Source organism: Eptesicus fuscus, chromosome 2 (genome assembly GCF_027574615.1).
Source record: "Eptesicus fuscus isolate TK198812 chromosome 2, DD_ASM_mEF_20220401, whole genome shotgun sequence".
NCBI classification, from domain to species: Eukaryota; Metazoa; Chordata; class Mammalia; order Chiroptera; family Vespertilionidae; genus Eptesicus; species Eptesicus fuscus.
The window spans coordinates 114,367,737-114,391,086 of record NC_072474.1 but is presented as its reverse complement, the minus strand read 5'-3'; the positions used below and the strand labels follow the sequence as shown (position 1 = coordinate 114,391,086).

Below are 23,350 nucleotides of genomic sequence, written 5' to 3'. Positions count from 1 at the left end.
GGAATGAACGTGTTCCTGGGGCGATAAAATGCCGAGCCAGTGGGTTTGGATCTGGGCCACGGGCTCGGCCGTTTCAAGGTCGTAGGAGGGGTTTCCCGCCGGGAAGATGGCAGGGACCGGGACGAGGCAACAGAGACCATGAGAGCCTCACTCCCCACGACGGGCACGCGGGCACGCGGGGAGGCAGGCGCTGTCCCCGAGAGGAAGGGAATCCAGGCTTGTCCAGTCACAGCATGGGCTCCGGGAGCCGGGCTCCCAGCTCAGGGGCTGGGATTCCCGTATCCGAGCACCACTGTCTCCCCAGGTTGGAGCCTGCAGCGCGGGCGGGGCTGGCCCCTGTGGCACGGAGGCAGGCGGGGCTGCAGTGATGGCTGCAGAGGGAGGTGGGCGGCGGCTCGAAGGAGAGGGAGCACTGGATGGGACCAGCCCGGCTCGGCCCTGCCCCTGCCCTCAGCTGCTCTCTGTCTGAGGGCGGGGGTGGGGACCGGCCTCCCAGCTCTGGTGCTCGGTGACCGCCGGCTCTGCTTGTCCTGCAGGAACAGAAGCGGATCTTGGAGATGGGCATCACCGGGCCCGAGGGCCACGCGCTGAGCAGACCCGAGGAGGTAAGGCGCCTGGCGCTGGGCGTGACTCTGACCGCTGAGCTTACCCCTGCTCCTCCAGCTGGAACAGCCAGCCAGCCCCCGCTCCCTGCCATGCCCCTGCACGAGCATCCGGCACGCCTGGCCCTCCCGGGGTCTGCCCTCTGATCGGGAGCCCGGGGGGCTGCAGGCCAACCGAGGAGCAGGGAGAGGCACCGCCCCGAGCCCAGGAGCCAGGCGCTCACACCAGGCCCCACGCCGCCCAGTGCCCAGGCCGCACAGGGACCCTGGTGGAGGCCTGGCGCGTCTGATGACGAGGAGGTGCAGCGCCTGTCCAGGCCTCGTGCCTAGGAAGTGGCTCCCACTGTGTTCCCCAGACTCAAAAGGATGAGTTCCCCGGGAGTGGCAGAGTGTGTGTGCGTGTGTGCACACATGAGCAGGTATGTGTGTGGGTGCCTGTGTGTACATGTGAGCATGCGTATGCATGTGCACACGAGCATGTGTGTATTTGTGAGAGCACACATGTGAGAGCACTGTGTGTGTGTGTATGTGTATGTATGGGGACAGAGGAAGGCCAGCAGGGCGCCGTGTGTGTGTGTGTGTGTGTATGTGTGTGTATGTGTGTGTGTGTATGTGTGTGTGTGTGTGTGTACAGAGGAAGGCCAGCAGGGCGCCCTGTGTGTATATGTGTATGTGTATGTGTGTGTGTGTGTATGTATGTGTATGTGTGTGTATGTATGGGGACAGAGGAAGGCCAGCAGGGTGCCCTGTGTGTGTGTATGTGTGTGTGTGCATGTGTGTATGTATGTGTGTGTGTGTGTGTATGTGTGTGTATGTACGGGGACAGAGGAAGGCCAGCAGGGCGCCCTGTGTGTGTGTGTGTATGTGTGTGTGTATGTACGGGGACAGAGGAAGGCCAGCAGGGCGCCCTGGAAGCCTTTGAGCTGAGGATGTCCCCGTGTCCTCGTCACATCATAGCCGTCCTCCCGGATTTCTGCTCTGGGCCCGGCCCGGGCCAGACCCCGGGGCCACAGCACAGCACAGGCTCCTCCCCGGAGCCCTCCCTGCCCACGCCCGCCAGCTGCTTGCTCCTGGGCCCTGGCGAGGCAGGACAGACCCGCAGACACTGTCACACTTTCATGTCACGAGGTCCCGCCAGGGCTGCATACCAGCCACGGCAGCAGGACCCCGATGGGGCATCGCAGACCGGAAACTAAAAACAGAACTGTACGAAGCACAGCCGGGCCTTTGTTCAGGAAGCCCTGGGCTCCGGGGCAGAGAGCAGAGGGGAGGGGAGGGGACGGGAGCGAAGGAAGGAAGGCAGGCGTGGTGGACGCCGGGGTCACTGTGTCAGGCGTTTTATAAACGACGGACCGTTTTATGGCCTTTGGGTGCCCTGCTCTGCCCAGCGTACCCGCTCCCAGCAGAACCTGCAGCATGGAAACGTAACCCTGCCTTCCAGCCCCCCGCCCAGATGCATTCTGACTTCATGTTCTTTCTTCTTTCTTTCTTTCTCCCTCTCCCTTTCCCTCTTCCTCTCCCTCTCCCTCTCATCCTCACCTGAGGATATGCTTTCCATTGATTCTAGAGAGAGTGGGAGGGGGAGAGAGAGAGAGAGAGAGGAAGAGAGGGAGGGAGAGAGAAGCATCCACCTGTTGCCTCCCTTACACCCTCGGGTGGGTTTTAAGCCTACAGCCTGGGTACGTGCCCTGACGGGAATCAAACCCGCGGCCCTCGTGCACGGGATGGCCCTCCGACCCTCTGAGCCGCACCGGCCAGGGCTCCTTCCTTTCTTAAATCTTCACGGTTTTCCTCCTTGGAGGCAGTAGGTTTCCTCCGACCAGGCTCGAGGACGGTCGGAGGACTCTGATTCAGGGAGGGCCCTGGGACTCTGGGAGGGCGGCTGCCCTCGCCCCCTCCCTCCTGTGACCGTGGATTTCCTGTCGCCCAGCTGGAGGCCGAGGCCGTGTTCCGGGCCATCACCATCGCCGGCCGGATCAACTGCCCCGTGTACATCACCAAGGTGATGAGCAAGAGCGCGGCCGACATCATCGCCCTGGCCAGGAAGAGAGGTGCGCGGTGCCGGCCTCCGCGGCGGCTCTGTCCAAGGAAGTGGGGGTGGCTAGCAGGTTCAAGGTCACTGACTCTCTGCCCGCCAGGAGCCTGGCCCCCCCGGGCCCCTGCACATGGGGAAAGGGAGAGGGATGGTGGCAGGTCACAGACGCGTGGCAGGTTTTAGGCGATTCTGGGTGCCGTGGGCCGTGTGTGACTTGGGTGAGGGTGTCTGAGCCTCAGGGTGACTGGGGTGATCCTAGGGGTGCTGTTGGGTTTGTCTCTCATGCGAAGACTGTTCCAGCCCCTCCCTGGAAGGGGGGGGAACTGCGGGAGGTGCACTGGGGGAGCGGCGGGTGGGAGGCACAGCCCGCCCCCACCCCGGGGTCACAGTTTTGGGGGGACCCCGTGCACTGAGCCGCAGGTGCCCACAGCCATGACTCGGTGATGACTCACCTTCTCGTGCCTTCTCTGCCCCGTTCGTCCTGTCCTGAGTCCCCAGTGTGTCCCGGGAGCACCTCCCAGGTGTGAGCTGACCTCGACTCCTCCTCCAGCAGCTGCTTCTGGCCGGTCCCTAACGGGGCAGCGCTCAGCTCGGCTCGGAGGGCCAGCCCGTGCCGGGAGGGCAGTCCTGTCCGAGGCCTGGCCGCACCGCCACCCAGCAGCTCGCGGGCGGGCAGCGGGGGTCGAGCCCGGGGCCGGGCGCTGGGGGAGGCCTTTGCGGGTTTATTGTCTCCAGCCTGAGCGCCTCTCCTTTTTGGCAACCACGTCCCCACGGAGACCACGCGCTCTAACCGTGCGTGCTTGCGTGTCCCCAGGCCCCCTCGTGTTCGGCGAGCCCATCGCTGCCAGCCTGGGCACCGACGGCACCCACTACTGGAGCAAGAACTGGGCCAAGGCCGCGGCCTTCGTGACCTCCCCGCCCCTGAGCCCGGACCCCACCACGCCCGACTACCTGACCTCCCTGCTGGCCTGGTGAGAGCGAGAGCCGGGGGGCGCGGGGGGAGGGCTTTGGGGGCAGCAGGCGGAGGGGGAGCCAGGCTGGCGACGTGGAGGCCTCGGCACCGGCCTCTGATGGTTTCCAGCACCCTCAGGGCCAGGGTCGGCGTCCCTCCACAGCCCTCCCATCGGCGTACCGGCCTTGCCTGCTCACACAGCGGCTGTTTAAGCACCTCCTGTGTGCCCCCTCCCCCCCATTGTGGATATTGGGGAGCAGCCAGGATTAGGAATGAGACCAGGTTCCAGTCCTGCCTCAGCCACTGATGGCCGGTGTCACCGTGGGCTCGTCGCATAGCTGGGATGTGTCTGCCTCGGTTTACCCATTGGGAAGTGGGGAGAATGTGGTACCTCCGCAGAGCTGGGCAGGAGAGGGCGGGGAAAGCTGGCATTTCCGGTTCCCTACGTGGCCGCTGGGCTGAGCCTTTCGGTGTGCACACAGTAGGAGCACAGCCACTCCCCCCTCCGTGCTGTTAGCCCGGCGCGGGGCCACTCTGGCCGAGAGGAGGCGGGGTGCTGAGCGTGCGGGGCTGAGTGTGCGGGGCTGAGCGTGCGGGTCTGAGCCAGGAGGCTTGCAGAGGCTTCTGGGAGGAGGTGGCAGCGGCCTGACGCTGGGACGGGGAGCAGCTAGCAGGAGGGGTGAGGAGGAGATGGGGCTTGTGGTCAGAGGAAGCACAGGGGTCGAGGGTGTGTGCCCGCCATGGAGGTCTGTTTTCCCCTAAGATGTGAAACCTGGGCTTGCACAGCCAGCAGCTTCCTGCCGCCCGACGCCTGGTGGGCAGCTCCACGTCCAAGTTCAAAATGCAGGCCCGACCTTCCCCCAGAGCCGCCGCCCCACAGCCTTGGCCGTGTCGGGGCGGCAGGACACGGACCGAGGGCCCGGGATGTGGCCTCTTCCCACCCGTGGCGTGGCCGTCTGGGCTCATGCTGCCTGTCCCTCCCTCCCTCCCTCCCTCCCTTCCCACGCCCATATGCCCCCTCCGCGCCCACATGTCAGTCACTCCCAGCAGGCGCCCAGACGTTTTAAAACCTGAATCAGACCAAGCCCCTCCCCCCTGGGGAGCTGCCCGTTTCCTCCTCTCAGAGTGAGAAGCACGAGTCCCCTGGCAGAACCCCATCCAGCCCTCACTCCCGACTCACCCCGCCCCCTCCCCTCTCGGCCCAGCTGTCCTGGGACCAGAGTGTTTTAGGGCAGGAGACTCTGGCCCCCTCTGGCCGACCCCTCTCAGGTGAGGAGGAGGAGGGGCAGGGAGCCCTCCTTACCAGACCACCCCGGAGCCCACACTAACCTAGCACCTTCTCCCGTGTCCATGGCGCCTCCCAGTCTTCAGCAAGACGCCCGCGGCCCCGGGGCCCTGTCACGTCCCTCACGTGCCCGTGATGTGCACCACGCCCTCCCCCAGCATCTCCCCGGGGTGGCAAGGTCAAGCCGTGTCGGGTGAAGCAGGGATTTGCCCTTCAACCCGAACCCGGCTCTGAGCCCCCCCCCCCCCGCTTTCGTTCCTCCCAGCGGAGACCTGCAGGTCACGGGCAGCGGCCACTGTCCCTACAGCACGGCCCAGAAGGCCGTGGGCAAGGACAACTTCACCCTCATCCCCGAGGGCGTCAACGGCATCGAGGAGCGGATGGCCATCGTCTGGGACAAGGCGGTGGTAAGGCGGCACCCCATCCCGCCCCCAGGAACACCCCAGAAGCACCCCACCTGGCCCGTCAAAAGCCAGCGTGCCACGGTCCTCAGCTTGCCGTCCTCGGTGACGTGGGGGCCGAGGCCGAGCGATGGAAGTGGCCCCGGCTGGTGGCCCTTACATGGGCAGCTGTCCTCCCTCCTTAGGGATGACAGACGTGTTTCTTAAGGGAGAGGGAGCAAGCAGTAGAAACATCAGTGATGAGAGAGAATCATGGATCAGCTGCCTCCTGCACGTGCCCCAATGGGGATCGAGCCTGCAACCCGGGCATGTGCCCTGACCAGGAATCGAACCAGTGACCTCCTGGTTCATAGGTCAATGCTCAACCACTGAGCCACGCCGGCCGGGCCATCTTGCTTTGTTTGTAACCACATTTTAGCTCTTTTAAAGGTGACGTCACAGCCCTGACCGGTTTGGCTTAGTGCAGTGGTCAGCAAACTGTGGCTCTTTGGCCCCTTGAGTGTGGCTCTTCCACAAAATACCACGTGCGGGCACGCACGTACAGTGTGATTGAAATTTCGTGGCCCATGCACAGAAGTCGGTTTTCGGCTCTCAAAAGAAATTTCAATCGTTGTCCTGTTGATATTTGGCTCTGTTGACTAATGAGTTTGCCGACCACTGGCTCAGTGGATAGAGCATCAGCCTTCGGACTGAAGGGTCCCAGGTTCGATTCCGGTCAAGGGCATGTACCTTGGTTGCGGGCACATCCCCAGTAGGGGGTGTGCAGAAGGCAGCTGATCGATGTTTCTCTCTCATCGATGTTTCTAACTCTCTATCCCTCTCCCTTCCTCTCTGTAAAAAAATCAATAGGATATATTAAAAAAAGGAAAAGGTGATGTCACTGACCTGAAACCAAAGGCTGTTACTTCCTGTTACCCCGGGCCCAGGGATGGCGGGACGCCGTGAGGCTGTGACGCAGGCGCAGGTGCCTGTGGGCGGTCCGTTCATTTCCCTCCGCGGGTGCCCGGCCCTGGGGCCCTCTCAGCCAGGAGAGGAGAACGTTCCAGGCTTCCTTGCCAGGACCCCGCCCCCGGGCTAGGTCTGTGCTGCCTGCCACCACCGGCCCTCTTACGGGACGGTCTTCTCATCGGCGGGTCTCGCCTTCAGGCCACGGGCAAAATGGACGAGAACCAGTTTGTGGCCGTCACCAGCACCAACGCGGCCAAGATCTTCAACCTGTACCCCAGGAAAGGGCGGATCGCCGTGGGCTCGGACGCCGACGTGGTCATCTGGGACCCCGACAGGGTGAAGACCATCACGGCCAAGAGCCACAAGTCGGTGAGTCCTGGCTCCCCGGCACGCCTGGCCGGGCCGGCGCGTCGTGCTCCGCGGTCACGTGAGGGACCTCTGGGTAGAGATGACACGCGGGGCCGCCACCAGGGGGTGACCTGCTTGTCTGCCTGACTCGGCGCTCACCTTCTCCTCCTGGAGGGACGGGGTCCGGGCGGCTGGGCCCCTGCTGTTAGGAGCACGGCCGTCTGTTCCTTCCCGCCTCCCCCCCCCCCCCGCCCCCCCATCTCTGGTTCTCGCACACAGAGGCCAGGACGGCGACTACAAGGTCCGAGAATCTCCCTCCAGTTGTGGAGCTGGAGAGCGTTAGGTCTGGTTCAGAAACTCCTGCTCCGTTGCGTGTCCACGGCTGACGGTCCGCAGCGGGGCGGCCTGGGCCTGGAGCCGCCTGTGTGCGCACAGCCCCGGCCGCTCCCGGGTCCCAGGCCCCACGCCGTGGCGGGCGGTGACTCTGCGCTTTGTGCCCTACGTGTCCCTGACCTCTCCGTGCATCCAGCAGACCTAAGGGCATTCATCTGAGAACCTAGTAAACAGAAGGGTGGGCAGAAACGCAAAACTGGGACACGGAAGGAAGGCGCGAACGCTGCGTGTTCACCGGAGAACGGGCCCGGTCCCCCTTGTAATTAACCAGGGGCAGGTCATGAGAGTCAGATGCTGTTTTCCTTTTTCTTTTTAAAATATGTTGTCTAGTTCACTTTAAGGAAATGTTTTTATTGACTTCAGAGAGAGGGAGGGAGAGGGAGAGAGATGGAAACATCAATGATGAGAGAGGATCATGGATCAGCTGCCTCCTGCACGCCCCACACTGGGGATCGAGCCGGCAACCCAGGCATGTGCCCTGACCGGGAATCGAACCATGGCCTCCTGGTTCATAGGTTGACACTCAGCCCCTGTGCCACGCTGGCCGGGCAAGAAAGAATATTTTTGAAAAGACCCAGACATGTCTGTTGTAGTCAGCACAGCCACGTGCCTAACCCCAGGGCCCCTGCACATCCATGACGCCTCAGACCACATTCGTTTGATCATAAAACACCACCCTCAGCCCAAACGCCCCGTAGCGAGGGGCTGGCCACGCAGGTGGAAGAGCTTACAGCGGAGTATCACAGCCTTGACAAAGGTGTCTCCAGACGAACCCTGGGGAGCGCCCGTGACCTGAGGGGGCGTGGAGGCACTGGGGGACCGCGCGGCCGTGCCGGGAGCCGTGAGGGCACAGCCGTGGTTCCCGCCGGCAGGCTGCGGAGTACAACATCTTCGAGGGCACGGAGTGCCACGGCTCGCCGCTGGTGGTCATCAGCCAGGGCAAGATCGTCTTCGAGGACGGCACCGTCAGCGTCAGCAAGGGCATGGGCCGCTTCATCCCGCGCAAGCCCTTCCCCGAGCACCTCTACCAGCGCGTCAGGATCAGGAGCAAGGTGCGTGCCAGGTGCCCCCGGGCGGCGTCCGCGGGCGGCGCCGCCGTGGGCCTCCCTGAGCTCATGGCAGTGGAGCTGTGGCACTGTCCTGCCTGCCTCTCAGGCTGCAGTCACCGCCAGACCAGGAGGTCCTGGCCTTCGCCGACTGTAGAGGGGTGTGCACGTGTCTGTGTGGAGTGAGCAGGTGCCTTGTAGCGTGTGCGTGTGCGTGTGTGTGTGTATGTGTGTGTGCGTGTGCGTGTCCCGAGGCGGCCTCAGATCCCTCTCCCGCCCACAGGCTTCTGAACAGCAAGGTGTGCGTGCACCTTGCCCATCGGTCGCGCTCCCCCTCCCTGTTTAGGTCTCCGGATTGCAAGGGGTTCCCAGGGGCATGTACGACGGTCCCGTGTACGAGGTGCCAGCTACGCCCAAATACGCAACTCCTGCTCCTTCTGCCAAATCCTCGCCTTCCAAACACCAGCCTCCGCCCTTCAGGAACCTGCACCAGTCCAACTTCAGCCTGTCCGGTAAGGGTAAGGGCCGCAGCGCGGCGCCACCCCCACCCCCACCGGTTGCCGGGAACAGCCTCAGGGCCTCCCGCACACAATGGGGAGGGGACGTGGGGCTGGCCCTCGGGAGCAGCGAGTGGCGCTGGTGACAGGGTGACTGGCGGTCTCTTGCAGGTGCCCAGACAGATGACAACAACCCCAGGCGCACGGGCCACCGCATCGTGGCGCCCCCTGGTGGCCGCTGTAACATCACCAGCCTTGGTTGACCACGGAGGAGCGGCTGCCCTGGAGTGGAGGATTCTGGGAAAACACTGTCCATTCCTTCCCCCGTCCGTGTTTTCCACGCCCATAGTTTCATTTGTGCCGACGGGGACACATCGGATGATGCTCTTTCCTTTTGCGTTAGGAAGACGTGGTACTAGTGTGGTCTGTTTGCCTGGAAGTCCCTCGCCCCGCAGGTGTGTGTCCATGCCGTCTGTACCGCCCCTCCCCCCTCCGTCCCGGCTCACGGTCCCCGATGGTTCCCTTGCACCCTCGTAGCTGTTCTAGGGTAGTTGATGCATGTTGCTAAGTTACGTATGCAAGTCTGTGCGAGCGTCTGACGGCACACGAGGACCGACCGGACACAAGGCCCGGCCTCGGGCCCTCAGGGTCCTGAACTCCACGCGAAGATGTTGACTCGTCGCCCCCACCTCAGTGGGCCTGGAGACAAGCCCACCCCCCGCCCCCGCCGGGACCTGTGAGCTCTCGGAAGGCAGGGAGCTTGGAGCGACCTCAGTCCCGTGTCCCGGCCTCGGTGTGTGCGCGCCCCAGGCCCTGACGCCTTTCGGTCTGTGTGTCTGTCCTCCCAGCCAGCTCTGGGCGTTGGGCCGCGCCAGATTCCCACCCGGAAAGGGGTCTCTCGTCCCCACGTGGGGCTGACGCCGTGGGGGGATGCTGCTGCCGGTTGCCCGTGTCCTCGTCCCTCCGAGGAGGCTGACGGGGCAGCCAGATTTTTAATGTTTTGTACAGAGTTTTCCTTTGTAATCACCCCCATTTTTACTTAATAACCGACCTATCGTGGCTCTTATTTCTGAATTCAACGCTTGTGAAAAATAAAAGCAACGGCCCCTGGCCTGCCTGGGGTGTCGTCTGTGACGCTTTCTCAGAGCTCTGTGCCCCGAGCTGCCCGGGCCGCAGCTGGGGGTCAGCGGGGGGAGGTCCCACAGCCAGGACCTGTGACACCCCCTGGGCTAAGGAAGCTGCACGAGGAAGTGAACCGATTATCCGTGCAAGAGGGTGGACGCGAGGCAGCCGGCACGCCGCCTTGCCCATGACCTCGTCACCCCATCAGAGTCCCCGCTGGGAGCCGGCTGCCCGAAGGCCTCTGTGCGGACCCACGGGACGAAAACAGATGATTTCTCTGTAGACCGGGCTCTCAAAGTGCTGCTCCAAGGAGCTGCTGCCGACGCTGCCGGAGAAGGAAACACTTTGTTTTGCCACAAGAGGGGGCTGTTGGCCGACTCTGGGAATCGCGTCTGCTGACCAGTCGGGACTGGCCGGTGCGCTGAGGATGGTTAAACCCCGTCATTAGTGTGGGTCACTTTAAGGAGCCCCTCTCCTGCCCGAGACAGTCTAGCTCAGGTTTTAAGAAACAAACACTCAGGTTGTAAATAGTCCAGAAAATCCCCAGACCGTGGCGCCCGGAGCCCAGAGCCCTCCTCGTTCTGGGGACGCCTGGCAGCACTGAGCTCTCCACCGGGGATGGCCTCGGTCACGGGGGTGACCCCAGGGGGCATCTGGAAGTGTCTGCAGACGTTTTTGGGTGTCACACAGGGGATGCTACTGGCACCTGGTGGGGAGAGGCCAGATGCTGCTAAACACCCCATAACGCCCAGGACAGCCCCCCAAAGAAAGGTCTCCCCCAACACGACCACGTGCCGAGGTCGAAATCCAGGATTCGGCCGAGAAGAGCCGTTTCCTTTCTCGTGGGAAGACCGCTCCTGGGAGGGGTGGACGTGGGCCGGTCTGGAAGCCTCGGGCATTCTCACCGTCCCCTGGGGAAGCGGTGACCCCAGGACACTCCTAGGGAGGGGGTGCAGTCTGCACCTGTGTCGGGGTCCGGGGAGCCTGAGACTCGCCCCCAGTGACCGGGCCTTCGCTGCTGGCTGAGCCAGGACGGGAATGGGTCCAGGTGAGATCCCCGTGGCAGCCGGCGGCCACGGTTCCCGGGACAGAGTCCAGGATGGACGTGGAGGACAGAGCACCCACCCGGGACACAGCAGCTACACCCTGCCCTCCCCGGAGCCTCTGAGGCAGAGTGGGCCAGGGCGCGAACGGAGGGGAAGGCAGGTGCCGGGCAGCAGGGCACGTGGTGGGAGGCGCAGAGCCGAGGACGGAGCCACAGAGACACAACACGTGCAGACGATTGTCCGAGCAGCAGGGTCCAAACGCTCATGGTGCTGTTTCTGGCCCATTAGCATCCATCTCCACCCCCCACACCAGGGGTCCCTCCTCAGTCTCACAAGGCAGGGGGCGGGGCAGGCACTCAGACCTTCGGGTTCCGCCCCGAGGACAGGCCTCACACTACAAGTTGCTTCTTCTCTTCAGCAGCTTCCTGGGGTCCTCCCCGGCACCAGCGTCGCTCTCCTGCTGGCTGGGCCGTTGGCTGCGTAAAGCACGGAAGGAAGGCCGCGTCAGAGCTGACGCCGCCTCTGGCCACACAGTAGGTGGTCCCCGAGCATCCGGGGCACTGAGCCGGGGACCCTGAGTACCTGAGTGGTCCTGAGGGGTGCTCCCCAGAGGCAGGCTCGTCGTTGCTGGGCCCCCCCGGGTCCCCTCGGTCCTGGAGCGCAGGCTTCTTCCGTTTGGTCCTCAGGGGCTTTTCTGTGAAAACAGGGCCCGGGCGTGGCTGGGACCCCCGCGCGGCTGGGACCCGGGTGCGGCTGGGACCCCCGCGCGGCTGGGCCCCGGGCCAGCGCAGCTTCTCGGCCTCACTCCAGCCGGCCTGATCTGAGTCTCTCGGGGCCAGGGATGCGCTCGGTACCCGCTGCTCTCACACCCACTTAACGTGCCGGGAAACGGGCCAGGTGCCCCCCGAGCCGCACAGCCCGCGTGGCAGGGTTGGGATTCGAACTCGGAGCCGCCAGCCTCCCTCGGTTTCCCCAGCCGCCGGCTGATGGGAAGGCCCCGAGGCAGCAGGCACCCGAGAACACCGCCCAGGCCCCAGGCTGTAGTTAAGAAGCCCCTGTCTTTTCACACACCTTCCCCGCACTCTCCCGTCAGCAGGCTGCCACTCCCGGTGACCCCACTGAGTTGTCTGCAGCAGGGGGAGGAGTTAATCACCCCCATTTTACAGATGGGGAAACAGAGTCAGAGGCCAGACGCAGCCGGTGAGCAGCAGGCCCCGGAAGGGGAATCACTGGTCCATGGAGAGCCAGGGGGCCCCCGGGGTGCCCTAACTGAGGCTGCTTACTTACAGATATGACATGAAGGCCCAGAGAGGGTAAGTACAGTTCCCAAGGCCACACAGCCAGGCAGTGGGAGACATGAGAATGGAGCCCCTAGTCCCAGCCGCCCCCCACCACCTACCTGGCAGTCCCCGCTTACTCGAAGACGGTTTGCTTTCGGCAAGGGGCACCCGGGCCAAGGCCGCCAGCTCGGTGATGAAGCTCTGCTCGGCTTCCTGAACGCAAAGCGGGAGGGTCAGCGGGGCCCCCCTCAATCCCTCCACCAGGACGGGGCTGCCTCGCTCCAGGGTGCTGCCGGGCGTCCCGGCGTGGAGGAGAATTCTCCCGAAGCACCAGGGAGGCCAGGAGCCGGGCAGAGGCACCTGAGGGGGGAGCTGACATGAGCCAGCTCCTGCCGGGTAACGGCCCCTCCTCACTCACACCAGCCACGCACCCCCGTTCTACAGGCGGGAACACGGAGGTGAGGCGCTCAGGGAAGGCCGCGGAGGCGGCAGCGGCTGGTCCAGGATCTCGCCTGCTTCTGCCTGACTCCAGGCTGTCTGTGACGCCAGCCCCGTGGTTTAACCACACAGACCTGGGTTCCACGACTGACCGACTGTGGGACCCCGGCCGTGACGCAACCTCTTGGAGCCTCAGTTTCCCCATCTGTAGCTGGGATCCCCACAGGAACCTCCTCCTCGGCTGGGGGGCGCCATCAGGGGGCACAGGTGGCACAGGGAGCTCAGCCAGGGACGCCGCCACAGACCCCCCGTCCCCGAGCGCCCTCTCCATCCCCCCCCGTTGTCACCACGTCACTGCCACTCTGGTGGCGTGTGCTCTGCGGGGCCCGACACGCTCACAGCTGCCGCCCGCATTTGACTTCCTTTAAAGCAGCGGCTCTCACCCTTCCTAATGCCGCGACTGCAGGGTGAGAACCGCTAGCAGGTCACCTGAGACCATCGGAAAACACAGGTATTTACATTACGATTCATAACAGTAGCAAAATCAGTTATGAAGTAGCAACGAGAATAATTCTATGGTTGGGGGTCGCCACAACACGAGGAGCTGTGTTAAAGGGCCGCGGCGTTAGGAAGGTTGAGAAGCACTGCTTTAAAGGCAGCCCATTCGCTTTATAGCCGCCATTCATAATCACGCTGATGAGGTTTTTCTGTGGGGAGACGCCCACGTGCGAGCACAAGCACTGAGCTTCCGGAATGTTCTACGTCAAGGACAAGCCTCAGTCCCCAGCAACACTGCCTAAGGGACTGATCAGCCCTGACAGGAGCAGCCCACGTGCTGGTGGACCCCGTGCCCAGGGAGAGCTCCCTGCCCAGGACCGGCCCCTGGCTGAGCCGGGCGCTACAGACGCGTGGGGTCCCCGGGCTCACAGGGGATCCGCGAGGCTGATGTGGCATCCGCGGTGAGACTCCGCGGGGGCCGAGGGGTCCCGAGCGAGCTGAGCGGGGCGTGCGTCCCCTCCCCAACACCCCTCCGCTGGCCTGTGATCGCAAGGCCAGTCTTGGCCGTGGCCGCCCCCGTAAGCCCTGCCCGCACCGCCCAGGCCGCTTCCAAACTGTACCTGCAGCTGCGTCTCCAGCTGGGCCTCCAGGAGGTCCAGGCCCCGCGCCCTCTGCTGCCACGCGTCCAGGCGGGTGCGCTGGTGGGCCGTGAACTGGGCCAGGAACCGGTTCTGCTGCGCCCGCATCCTGGCGGAGGGACGGCCGTCAGCGCGGCCCAGGCCAGGAGCATCAGGCCCCGCGCACACCTCCCCCGGGCCCGCTGCGCCCACGGCTGTGGGGGAAGAATGGCTGCGACCCGCGGCCCCACGAGGGCCCCTCCGCCGACAGGCTGGCGGTTACGGAATCTCTCGGGCACAGTCTTACTGGATCCTCAGGGTGGCTTGGTGACATCAGCAGGACAGAGATCAGGAAAGTTGGGGGCAGGAGAAGCCCAGAGGGGCGGGGGTTCCCTGGGGTCCCGCAGCTGCAAAGTGGCTGAGCAGCAGGTGACGTCTTCGTGTGAGAAAACCATCTTAGCCCGGGGTGGGGGGGTGGGGGTGGCGTGCTCCTTGTTAACACGGCAGGATTGCCCCCCCTCCCCCCCCCGGGGGGGACAGGCAGCCCCTTTCCTGGGAAGCCGAGTCCCTCCGAGTCCAGGACAGAGCTGGGCCGAAAGCGGGTCCCCGACCTGAGAAAGCACCCCCCCCCCCCCCCCTTTGAGGAGCTGAGACCTCCCCTGGCTGTGTGAACACCTCCCTTCCTTGGCCGACGGTCCTCTGGCCGCTGCAGCCCCATCACCCTGCTTCCAGGATCTCTCTGCCCCTTCTCTGGCCTTCGTGCCCGATTTGCTGAGTTTCTAGACCTAAAGGCAGAGGCCGCCTTCTGCATCACAGGCAGCGGCCCAGGCAGCGCACTGAAGGCACAACATGCCACCTGGCTTTTGCTTCATGCTCTTTTCTTTCATTTGCCTGGCAAACTCCTATTCATCCTACAAGACCCCGTCATCCGTTCACCCACGGTGCATGGATCCACCCATCCACGCCTTTGCTCACTCATAACAGCATCTGGGGCTGCCAGGTTCCGTGCGGGGTTTTGAAGATGCAGGCGTGAGAGAGAGAGAGACTCACAGCCCCTGCCTTCCCGCAGCCCCCCTCGAGCTGGAGGGCGAGGGATCGCTATGGAACACCTGGCTGGGACACCCCACAGGCCAGTGCTCCGGCCTCAGTGGCCCTGGAAACCCTCCTCACTGCAGGAGGTGCTGGCTTTGCTCCCGTGGGGGTCGGCCACACGGTGTCCCCCACAGGCGTCCACGCCCTGACCCCTGAAACCCGTGAAGAGGTTGCGCCACGTGGGACCTGGCGGTCCCGAGGAGGGCATGACTGGGATTCAGAGGGCCCTGGGTTACCAGGTGCCTCAGTCAGCGGAGCCCTCAGAGCAGAGGTCTCTCCAGCTGGCGCCAGAGACCAGGTGGAAGGAGGCAGGGAGTCCCAGGTGCGGCCGGACCTGCTGCCCCGGATGTGGGGGCCACGGGCGGGGAGCAGAGAGAGGCCTCCAGGCGGCCAGGGGACCCCCACTAACAGCCGCAAGGAAACAGGACCTCGTTCTCCAAGGCAGGGCTGCTGCCTGGAGCGCGCCCCCCCCGCCCCCCCCGCCAGCCCGAAATCAGGGCCCGGCCCGCCCACACCTGGATGTTGCCACGTGGGGCTCGGGGAAGCGGCAGCGCCCGGGCGTCTGACCCGCGGAACCGTGGGTCACCGGCCACCTGCGGGGTCTGTGCGGTCCCTGTGAGGCAGCAGCACAGACCCGGCCGCCTGGCTTCCTGCTCCCTCACTGCGCCTCCTGGGGTCACCGCCCGTCAACCACCCACCTCCCAACCTCAAGCCCCGGCCGCTTCTGGAGGACTCCAAGGTATGGGGAGAGGGGGTGCTGTGTCAGGGCTGGGGACGCCACCCGGAACTAGGAACGAAGCCAGGGCCACGCCTGGCGGCACATGTACAGCAGGAGATGCCTGCAGGCCACGTCCGAGGCCGGGGGAGAGCCATGGCGTGCGGGCCGAGTGCGCCCTGTGGGGCCTCACCTCTGGTGGACGCCTTGGGACGCTTCCTGAGTTCCACCCGTCGCCTTGCCCTCCGACGGAGGGTCGCCGAGTTCCTGCTTTTTCCGCAGCTTGTAATTGTCCCTTCTCTCGCCTGGAACGGTAACACACAGCGATCACGGATGTGTTGGAGGGATCGACTCTGTGCCAGGCCGGGGGCGGGGCGGGGGGCGGGTGCTGGCAGAGCACCAGTGACACCCCCCCCCCCCACCCCGCGTCTGCCCCGGGAGGGCTTGGGGGATGGATGCCCTGGCTTCCGTCACATAATGGCAGCCCCGCAGGACAGCAACCACGCTCTCCCTCCAGCCTCTCAGCCCGAGTTCCTGTACCAGCAGGAAGGGAGGCATGTGAGAAAGATTTCACACCGCGAGGCCACCCCAAACGGCCACAACCCACCCCGGAAAGGGGACGCGGGCCGACATGCAGAGCTGTGGGCGGGCAGACAGCGTTCCCTTCCTGGCGTGGGTGCCGAGGTGGGTGCTTTCCAAGGATCTGGGAGTTTGGCCTCTGACGTTTGAGGCGCACGGGCCTGCACGTCCACACAGACGCACACTGACCCAGCTGCCACGCCTAACTAGCTATTGCACCTAACTAGTTGCGCCTGACTAGCTGCCATGGCTAACTATCTTCCATGCCTAACTAGCTGTTGCACCTAACTAGCTGTACCTAACTAGCTGCCACACCTAACTAGCTACCACACCTAACTAGTTGCCATGTCTAGCTAGCTGCTTCACTTCCCTAGTTGTTAGTTAACTAGCTGCCACACTTAACTAGTTGCCACACTTAACTAGCCACCATACCTGCCTAGCTGTGAGTTGTCCAACAGGCCACCTACCTGGCTGGACCTGAGCTTCTAGCCCTTAAAGGGAGCTTTAACTGGGTGATCTCCAGGGAGTTTTAAACAAAAAGGAATTTACGGAATGAAGGAAAAGATGACGTTAACGTGGCCGATTAAGCTCAGTGACGTTGTTTCCATTCGTTGCCAGGGCAATCCCCACATCAGGGCTGGGGCATCAGGGGAGCAGGAAGGCAGAGCCGAGAGAAAGCATGGAGGGCTGACGGATCCCTCGTCCCACAGATGGGGAACGGAGGCCTCGGAAGGGGATGTGAGCACCCCGGTCCTGAATGTCCCAGCCCTGGCTGTCTCCCACCGGGCGAGACCCACCCTTACTCTGGAAAACCCCGGGGAAGGGTCCGCAGGGCTGGCGTATTTCGGGGATGTCCCAGATTTAATTGGAATCCAGGGTCCCAATTCCCCAGGATAAGGGGGGACGGGCGCAGCTGAGCTCGTTGAGAAATTACATCACAGGAGCCTGCCTCCGACCTGCTGCCCATGCGTTCAGCGGGGACCCGTTCCCACGGTGACCGGGGACTAGCCAAGCACAGCGCTCAGAGCACCGGGGCCTGTGCCGAGGCCCCGACGCAGGGAGGGACGTTACAAGCCGCGGCGTTTGTCTGTTATTGCGCGGAGCCATTGCTGGTCGTGGGGACACGTCCATGCCGTTAGTTACCCAGTCCCCACTTAGAGAGCCCGCGGGGAAAGCTGCCCGGTCTTGGGCACATCGTACGGGCCACCGGCCTGTTCTCACTCCCGTCCCTGTCACAGCTTGGACTGAGGACGTCTCCACCTCTCTGGCCACCAGGAAGCCCGGAGCCAAGCCAGTCGCCACTCAGTGGGCCTCTGATGACACAGGTCCCGGGTGCAGAGCCCACCCCACTCCAACTCACTGCTCTCGTCCGAGCCACCGACTTTAACGTGCTGCATGCTTACGTTTCTCTAAGTGCCTTTCCCAATAGCCTTTTAGGGACGAGCAGGGGACACATAAGGAAACGAAATATTAAAGAGACAAGATTTCCAAAAATGAGATTTGAACTCTCCGAGCTCGCCAGCTCCCGCTGCGGGGCTCCCCGAGGCGCGTACCCTGCAGGGTCTCCAGGCGCTCCAGCCGGCGCTCCGCGTGGTCCCGCATGGCCCTCCCCACCTGCTGGTAGTACGCCTGCACCAGCCGACCGACACCCGCGCTGGTCACGTACACGCTCTCCACGGCCGCCTCCAGCAGCGTCCTCTGTGGGAGGAGGGAGAGGACTTAGCAGGTCACACGCGGTCCCCACCTCCCCGGCCCTGGCTCTCATCCTCCCCCCACTCCCAACCTGGACTGGGCAGGGAGCAGGCAGAGAGTGCGTGGTTGGTTTAAACCAGTTGATAACATGGGGTCAGTCAAAAGTAGGTTTTCAGTTGTTTGTACAGAAAATCTATATATATAAAAGCCTAATATGCAAATTGTTCCCATGGGAGTTTGGGAGACCAATCGCTCACTATGATGTATGCTGACCACCAGGGGGCAGTGCGGAACAAAGGAAGGTGGTGGCTGGCAGCCAGGGAAGGGAGGCCCCGGCCAGCAGCCGGAAGGCCCTGATCAGTCCTGATCACCAGCCAGGCCTAGGGACCCTACCTGTGCACAAATTTCGTGCACCAGGCCTCTAGTATACAATAACTAGAGGCCTAGTGCATAGATTTGTGCACTGGTGGGGTCCCTCAGCCCGGCCTGTGCCCTCTCGCAATCCAGGACCCCTTGGGGGATGTAGTAGTGTGCGAAGCGCCAGGCGGCCAGGGAGGAGCCCGAGCCCGGGCCAGGCTCCACGGGCGCTGCGCCGTTCCTGCTCATCCTGGCCCCACTGCGCCTGCTGCCGCTGCTTAGTAGGGCTGCTGTGGAGGCGGGAGAGGCACTCGCCAGCCGTGAGCCCGGCGTCTGGCACCCGTCGGTCAGCTGAGCGGCACTCCCACAATGGGAGCTCACTGACCACCAGGGGGCAGCTCCTGGGTTGAGCGTCTGCCCCCTGGTGGTCAGTGCATGTCATAGCGATCAGTTGACCAGTCGTTTGGTCATCTGGTCGCTTAGGGTTTTATATATATAGACTAGAGGCACAGTGCATGAAAATTCATGCACTGGAGGGGGGGTCCCTCAGCCTGGCCTGCCCCTCTCACAGTCCGAGAGCCCTCAGGGGCAGGAGGCAACCCAGAAATCCAGGGAAGGCAATGCCCCCATCACACCTCTGCTGCTGCCACTGCCGGCAGCGCAAGCCTCAGCCGGCCCTGGTTACCTGAGCCTTGGGCGGCCCAGGGCGGCTGGGGGCTGAGGGCGGGTTTAGCCATACTGTGCGCCTACTGCCCCCCCAGCTGGGCTGAAAGGACTGGGGGACTCCAGCGGGGCTGAGGGGACTGGGTGCCATGCATCTGTGGCTATGGGTGCCACCATCTTTGTGATGACGTGACGGTCAATTTGTATATTCCCTCTTTATTAGATAGGATTGCCTAGTCGGTGTGGCTCAGTGGTTGAGCGTCGACCTATGAACCAGGAGATAATGGTTGGATTCCTGGTCAGGGCACATGCCTGGGTTGCAGGCCTGATCCCCAGTGGGGGGCTGTGCAGGAGGCAGCCAGTCAATGACTCTCTCTTATCATTGTTGTTTCTATCTCTCTCTCCCTCTCCCTTCCTCTCTGAAATCAATTTAAAAAAATATAAAAGTGTATTTAAAACAAAACAATCCTTAAAAAAAGATATACTAATTAATAAATAACAACACAAGAATAAACTCTGTGTTTCATGGACTCGCACTTTTAAACCTACTTTTGCCCACCCTGTACTATTTTCCGTGGTCAGGGATGGTCCCAGGCTGGGTATGACCCTGGCCAATGAGATGCGACATTAGGGGAAGTCTGCTGGGCGGGGCTTCCCGTTCCAAAGCCTCAGCGTGCATAGAGACTTGGCCGTCCCTCCTCCTTCCTGGGATGCAGATGTGATATCTGGGGGATCGGTGGCCGTTCTGAGACGATGAGGCAATGAACTAACACTAAGAATGCGGATCAGAAAGCAAGAGCTGGTCCTGGGTCCCATCCAGAGCCTCTGAGCCGGGCCTCCCTGCCTCCCATGGCTGGTTATGTGGACGAGTGACTGCACTTATTTGCATCATTTCAGTAGGACTTGGTTACGTGAACTATATGCATTCCTCGGCGACACAGCTTCTGACCCAAAGCAGGAAGGAGAGGAAATGCTGAGACGCCTATGGCTGGAGACGTGATGGCTGGTGCCCGTCCCACCAAGGTTGCAGGTCACCATCCTTCAATTTAAAAGAATGGGCACCCTCTGCACGGCCGGCGCTCCCGGTGGGGACAGCCGGTGAGCGCCCAGGCGGCCGCTGTGTCCAAATCCGTCCCCTCGTCTGCCCCTGTCCCCCCCACCCCAATCCTCCCTGCCCTCGGGTTTCCCAGGGATGGGGCTGGCACGCACCTTGAAGTCGTCCCGGTCCTTGGTCCGGCTCCTGGTGGCGGCGGTCCGCGCGTGCCCCAGCAGCGCCTGCCCCGCAGCCCGCTCCGTGTGCTGCTGCAGGAGCCGGCCCACCTCCTGCGCCTCGGCCAGGAGCTGCTGCTGCAGCCGCAGCCGCGTGAGCTGCGCCTCCTCCTCCAGCCGGCCGGTCTCCTCCAGCACGCGGGCCTCCTGGAGGGACGGGGCAGGGAGAGGGCGGAGCCACGCTGCGGCCCTGCACAGGATCGGCAGGACCAGGGCCAGGAGGGTTGGGGAAGGGAGGGAGAAGGGCCAGAAAGTGGGGGCCTCTGGGCTTGCAAAACCCAGCAAAATGGGTGAGCCAGGTGTCTGCTGAAGGTACCTTCAACCCATGGCATTTAGTGAGCATCAACTGTATGCCCAAGGCCATCTGTAGCCTATCACACACACAAGCACTTCCGCCTTCTTCCTGAACACTGTGAGCCTGAAAGTTAGGCGTGACCAGGACACAGAGGCTCAGAGATGTTAAGTAACTTTCTAAAAGTCACACAGCAGAGCCGAGTCTGGGAGGAATCTGGGACATTACCGAAGCCAAAGCAGGGCACATGGGGCCCTGGGGACGGCTTTACTCCTGGGAACACGAGTCAGAGAAGGAGGCGAGGGGAGTCAGAGCCAGAGCGGCCTGCTCCCCACGGAGCCTCCTGGGCAGAGTGAGTGTGAGCGTGTCCCCCGCCAATGGGCCAGAAAACGCCGGCTGCTCCCATAGCTCTGCGGCTGCTGGGGCCTGGAGCCAGCCTGCTGGGGTTCGAGTCCCAGCCTGTAACTTATAGTACACGTTCTTTCTGCGGATTGTTAAACCCTTCCGATGACAGGGCCCCCTTCTCCCAGGGACGACGACTGTGCCCACCTGCGCTCTGATTTCACATGCATTTTCAGTACAATTCTCATGCGAGCATGCACTGGAGCCTTTGGGCAGCCCCCCAACAGGGCGGCCATCATCCTCCCCCCGAGACCACGGGGAGCAGGGCTGGGCTTCTGGCTACCACGCAGGAGCCTGGCTGGGACGGGCGAGGGCCGCGCAGCGATCTCACCAGGGCTCCCAGCAGCTGCCACTGGTGCTCGTCCAGGCACTGGGAGGAGCCCTGCTCCAGGGCGTGCTGCTCGCGCAGCTCCTGCAGCAGCCGCTTCTTCCCCGACAGCCTCATCTGCGCCAGCGTGGCGACGGCGTGGCCACGGAGAGCCAGCCTCCGGAGGGCGGAGCGCAGGAGCAGCTCGTGCCCCTGCAGGATGCCCCGTGCAGACCTTTGGGGAGAGCGGGCGGGGCGGGGTCAGTGCTCTGCTCCGCTGCCTGGGGTGGTTACTGTTAGGTGTCAGCTGCTCAGACACTCTCTGGGTGTTTCCGGGTGAGACCAACGCTGACACGTTAGCCGAGTACCGCAGACTGCCCTCCCTCACCCGGTGGGCCCTGTCTAACCAGCTGAGTGCCTGAAGCAGAGAGAAGGCCCATGAACAAGTGGGCACTGCCCGTCTGCCCGCCCTGAGCTGGGACACCACCTTCCCCGCCTTTGGGCTCAGACCCAGATACTGCTTCTTCCTAGGTCTCGAGCCGGCGCTTTCTGACTGGGGCCAACGCCACCGGCTCCCCTGGTTCTAGACCTTCAGACTCGGGCGGGGAAGCGCGTGGGCTCTCCCCATCTCCAGGCTGCCGACCGGCTGATACTGCAACCTCGCAGCTGCTTTGTCCCCTCCGTCTGTCTCTACAGCTGTAGATGCACAGACACCTAGATAGCTAAACACACACACACACACACACACCCCTCCTTCTGTCTCTACAGGTGTAGATGCACAGACACCTAGATAGCTAAACACACACACACACACACACACACACACACACACACACCTCCTTCTGTCTCTACAGGTGTAGATGCACAGACACCTAGATAGCTAAACACACACACACACACACACACACACACCTCCTTCTGTTTCTACAGGTGTAGATGCACAGACACCTAGATAGCTAGACACACACACACACCTCCGTCTGTCTCTACAGCTGTAGATGCACAGACACCTAGATAGCTAGACACACACACACACACACACACACACACACCCCTCCTTCTGTCTCTACAGGTGTAGATGCACAGACACCCAGATAGCTAAACACACATACACACACACACACACACCCCTCCTTCTGTCTCTACAGGTGTAGATGCACAGACACCTATATAGCTAGACACACACACACACACACACACACACCCCTCCGTCTGTCTCTACAGCTGTAGATGCACAGACACCTAGATAGCTAGACACACACACACACACACACACACACACACCCGTCCTTCTGTCTCTACAGGTGTAGATGCACAGATACCCAGATAGCTAAACACACATACACACACACACACACACACACACACCTCCTTCTGTCTCTACAGGTGTAGATGCACAGACACCTAGATAGCTAGACACACACACACACACACACACACACACACACCCCTCCTTCTGTCTCTACAGGTGTAGATGCACAGATACCCAGATAGCTAAACACACACACACACACACACACACACACACACACACACACCTCATTGGCCCTGCTTCTCTGGAGAGCCCTTGTACACTGAGCCACCAAGAAATGCCCCAATAGTCACACCGCACTGTAAGAGGCGGGCGTGGGTGTCACACAGGGACAAGGCCCGCCCTTCAGGAAGCCGTACTCACTCTTCACTGAGGCCCCCGAGCCGGCCCAGCACGCAGTGGACGGCGCTCTCGTGGTCGTCCCGCAGGTGTGTCTGCAGCACAGTGGACAGGGCGTGCTCCTCCATCCACACCTGGAGGCCAGACAGAGGGACACGGTCACCTCGAGCTCCTCTCACCCATCATGGCTTTGCTGGAACCTGCCTTTTATTTCTTTTATTTCTTCTTTCTCCCCCGATTTCATGAACATTTTCTCTTAGAGCTCCTTGTAAAGACTTACAATTTTCCTATTTGCATGGTAAAGCATTTAATACTAATTTTCTATGGCGTGAGGAAGGGATCTAGTGTTCTCTGGATAAATGGATACCCATTGTGCCAGCACCTTTGTTAGTGTTTATCTTCCTACCAGAGGCCTGGTGCATGAAAATTCATGCACTGGAGTGGGGGGACCCTCAGCCCGGCCTGCCCCCTCTCACAGTCCAGGAGCCCTCAGGGGTGGGAGGTGATCTGGCAATCAGGGGAAGGCGATGCCCCATCACACCTCTGCTGCTGCCACTGCTGGCAGCACAAGCCTCGGCCGGCCCTGTTACCTGAGCCTCAGGCAGCCCTGGGCGGCTGGGGGGGGGGGGCTGAGGGGACTGGGGGACTCCAGGGGGAGGTGCGCAGAGTGGCTGGACCTGCTTGAGGACAGGCCCAGCCTTGCCACGTGCCTGCCGCCCTGGTGGGGCTGAGGGGATTGGGCGCTCCCATCTTGTGGCTGTGGACGCTGCCATCTTTGAGGGCATGGCAGTCAATTAGCATATTCCCTCCTTATTGGTTGTGG

The 23,350-nt window shown here is 62.6% G+C and overlaps 2 protein-coding genes across 4 annotated transcripts in view; one reads left to right on the top strand and one right to left on the bottom strand.

The window, feature by feature from the left end:
• Positions 1-9,788, top strand: part of CRMP1 (collapsin response mediator protein 1) — a 46,625-nt gene extending 36,837 nt beyond the window's left edge. The window contains exons 7-14 of the mRNA XM_054708199.1: positions 537-605; positions 2,533-2,653; positions 3,452-3,608; positions 5,140-5,281; positions 6,422-6,592; positions 7,837-8,016; positions 8,357-8,522; positions 8,679-9,788. Coding sequence (XP_054564174.1) covers positions 537-605; positions 2,533-2,653; positions 3,452-3,608; positions 5,140-5,281; positions 6,422-6,592; positions 7,837-8,016; positions 8,357-8,522; positions 8,679-8,770 — 1,098 coding nt within the window. The 3' untranslated portion in view covers positions 8,771-9,788. The remainder of the gene's footprint in view (positions 1-536; positions 606-2,532; positions 2,654-3,451; positions 3,609-5,139; positions 5,282-6,421; positions 6,593-7,836; positions 8,017-8,356; positions 8,523-8,678) is intronic.
• Positions 9,789-10,688: 900 nt separating this feature from the next.
• The window catches only part of EVC (EvC ciliary complex subunit 1), a 46,660-nt gene continuing 33,998 nt past the window's right edge, over positions 10,689-23,350 (bottom strand). For 2 of the 3 annotated variants that reach the window (XM_054708196.1, XM_054708198.1), the window contains exons 13-21: positions 22,552-22,661; positions 20,901-21,111; positions 19,816-20,022; positions 17,448-17,592; positions 15,509-15,620; positions 13,512-13,638; positions 12,075-12,168; positions 11,258-11,369; positions 10,689-11,151 (exon numbers count right to left, since the gene is read on the bottom strand). In XM_054708196.1, the coding sequence (XP_054564171.1) occupies positions 11,070-11,151; positions 11,258-11,369; positions 12,075-12,168; positions 13,512-13,638; positions 15,509-15,620; positions 17,448-17,592; positions 19,816-20,022; positions 20,901-21,111; positions 22,552-22,661 (1,200 nt within the window). In that variant the 3' untranslated portion in view covers positions 10,689-11,069. The remainder of the gene's footprint in view (positions 11,152-11,257; positions 11,370-12,074; positions 12,169-13,511; positions 13,639-15,508; positions 15,621-17,447; positions 17,593-19,815; positions 20,023-20,900; positions 21,112-22,551; positions 22,662-23,350) is intronic. The other variant, XM_054708197.1, reaches the window with a different exon arrangement.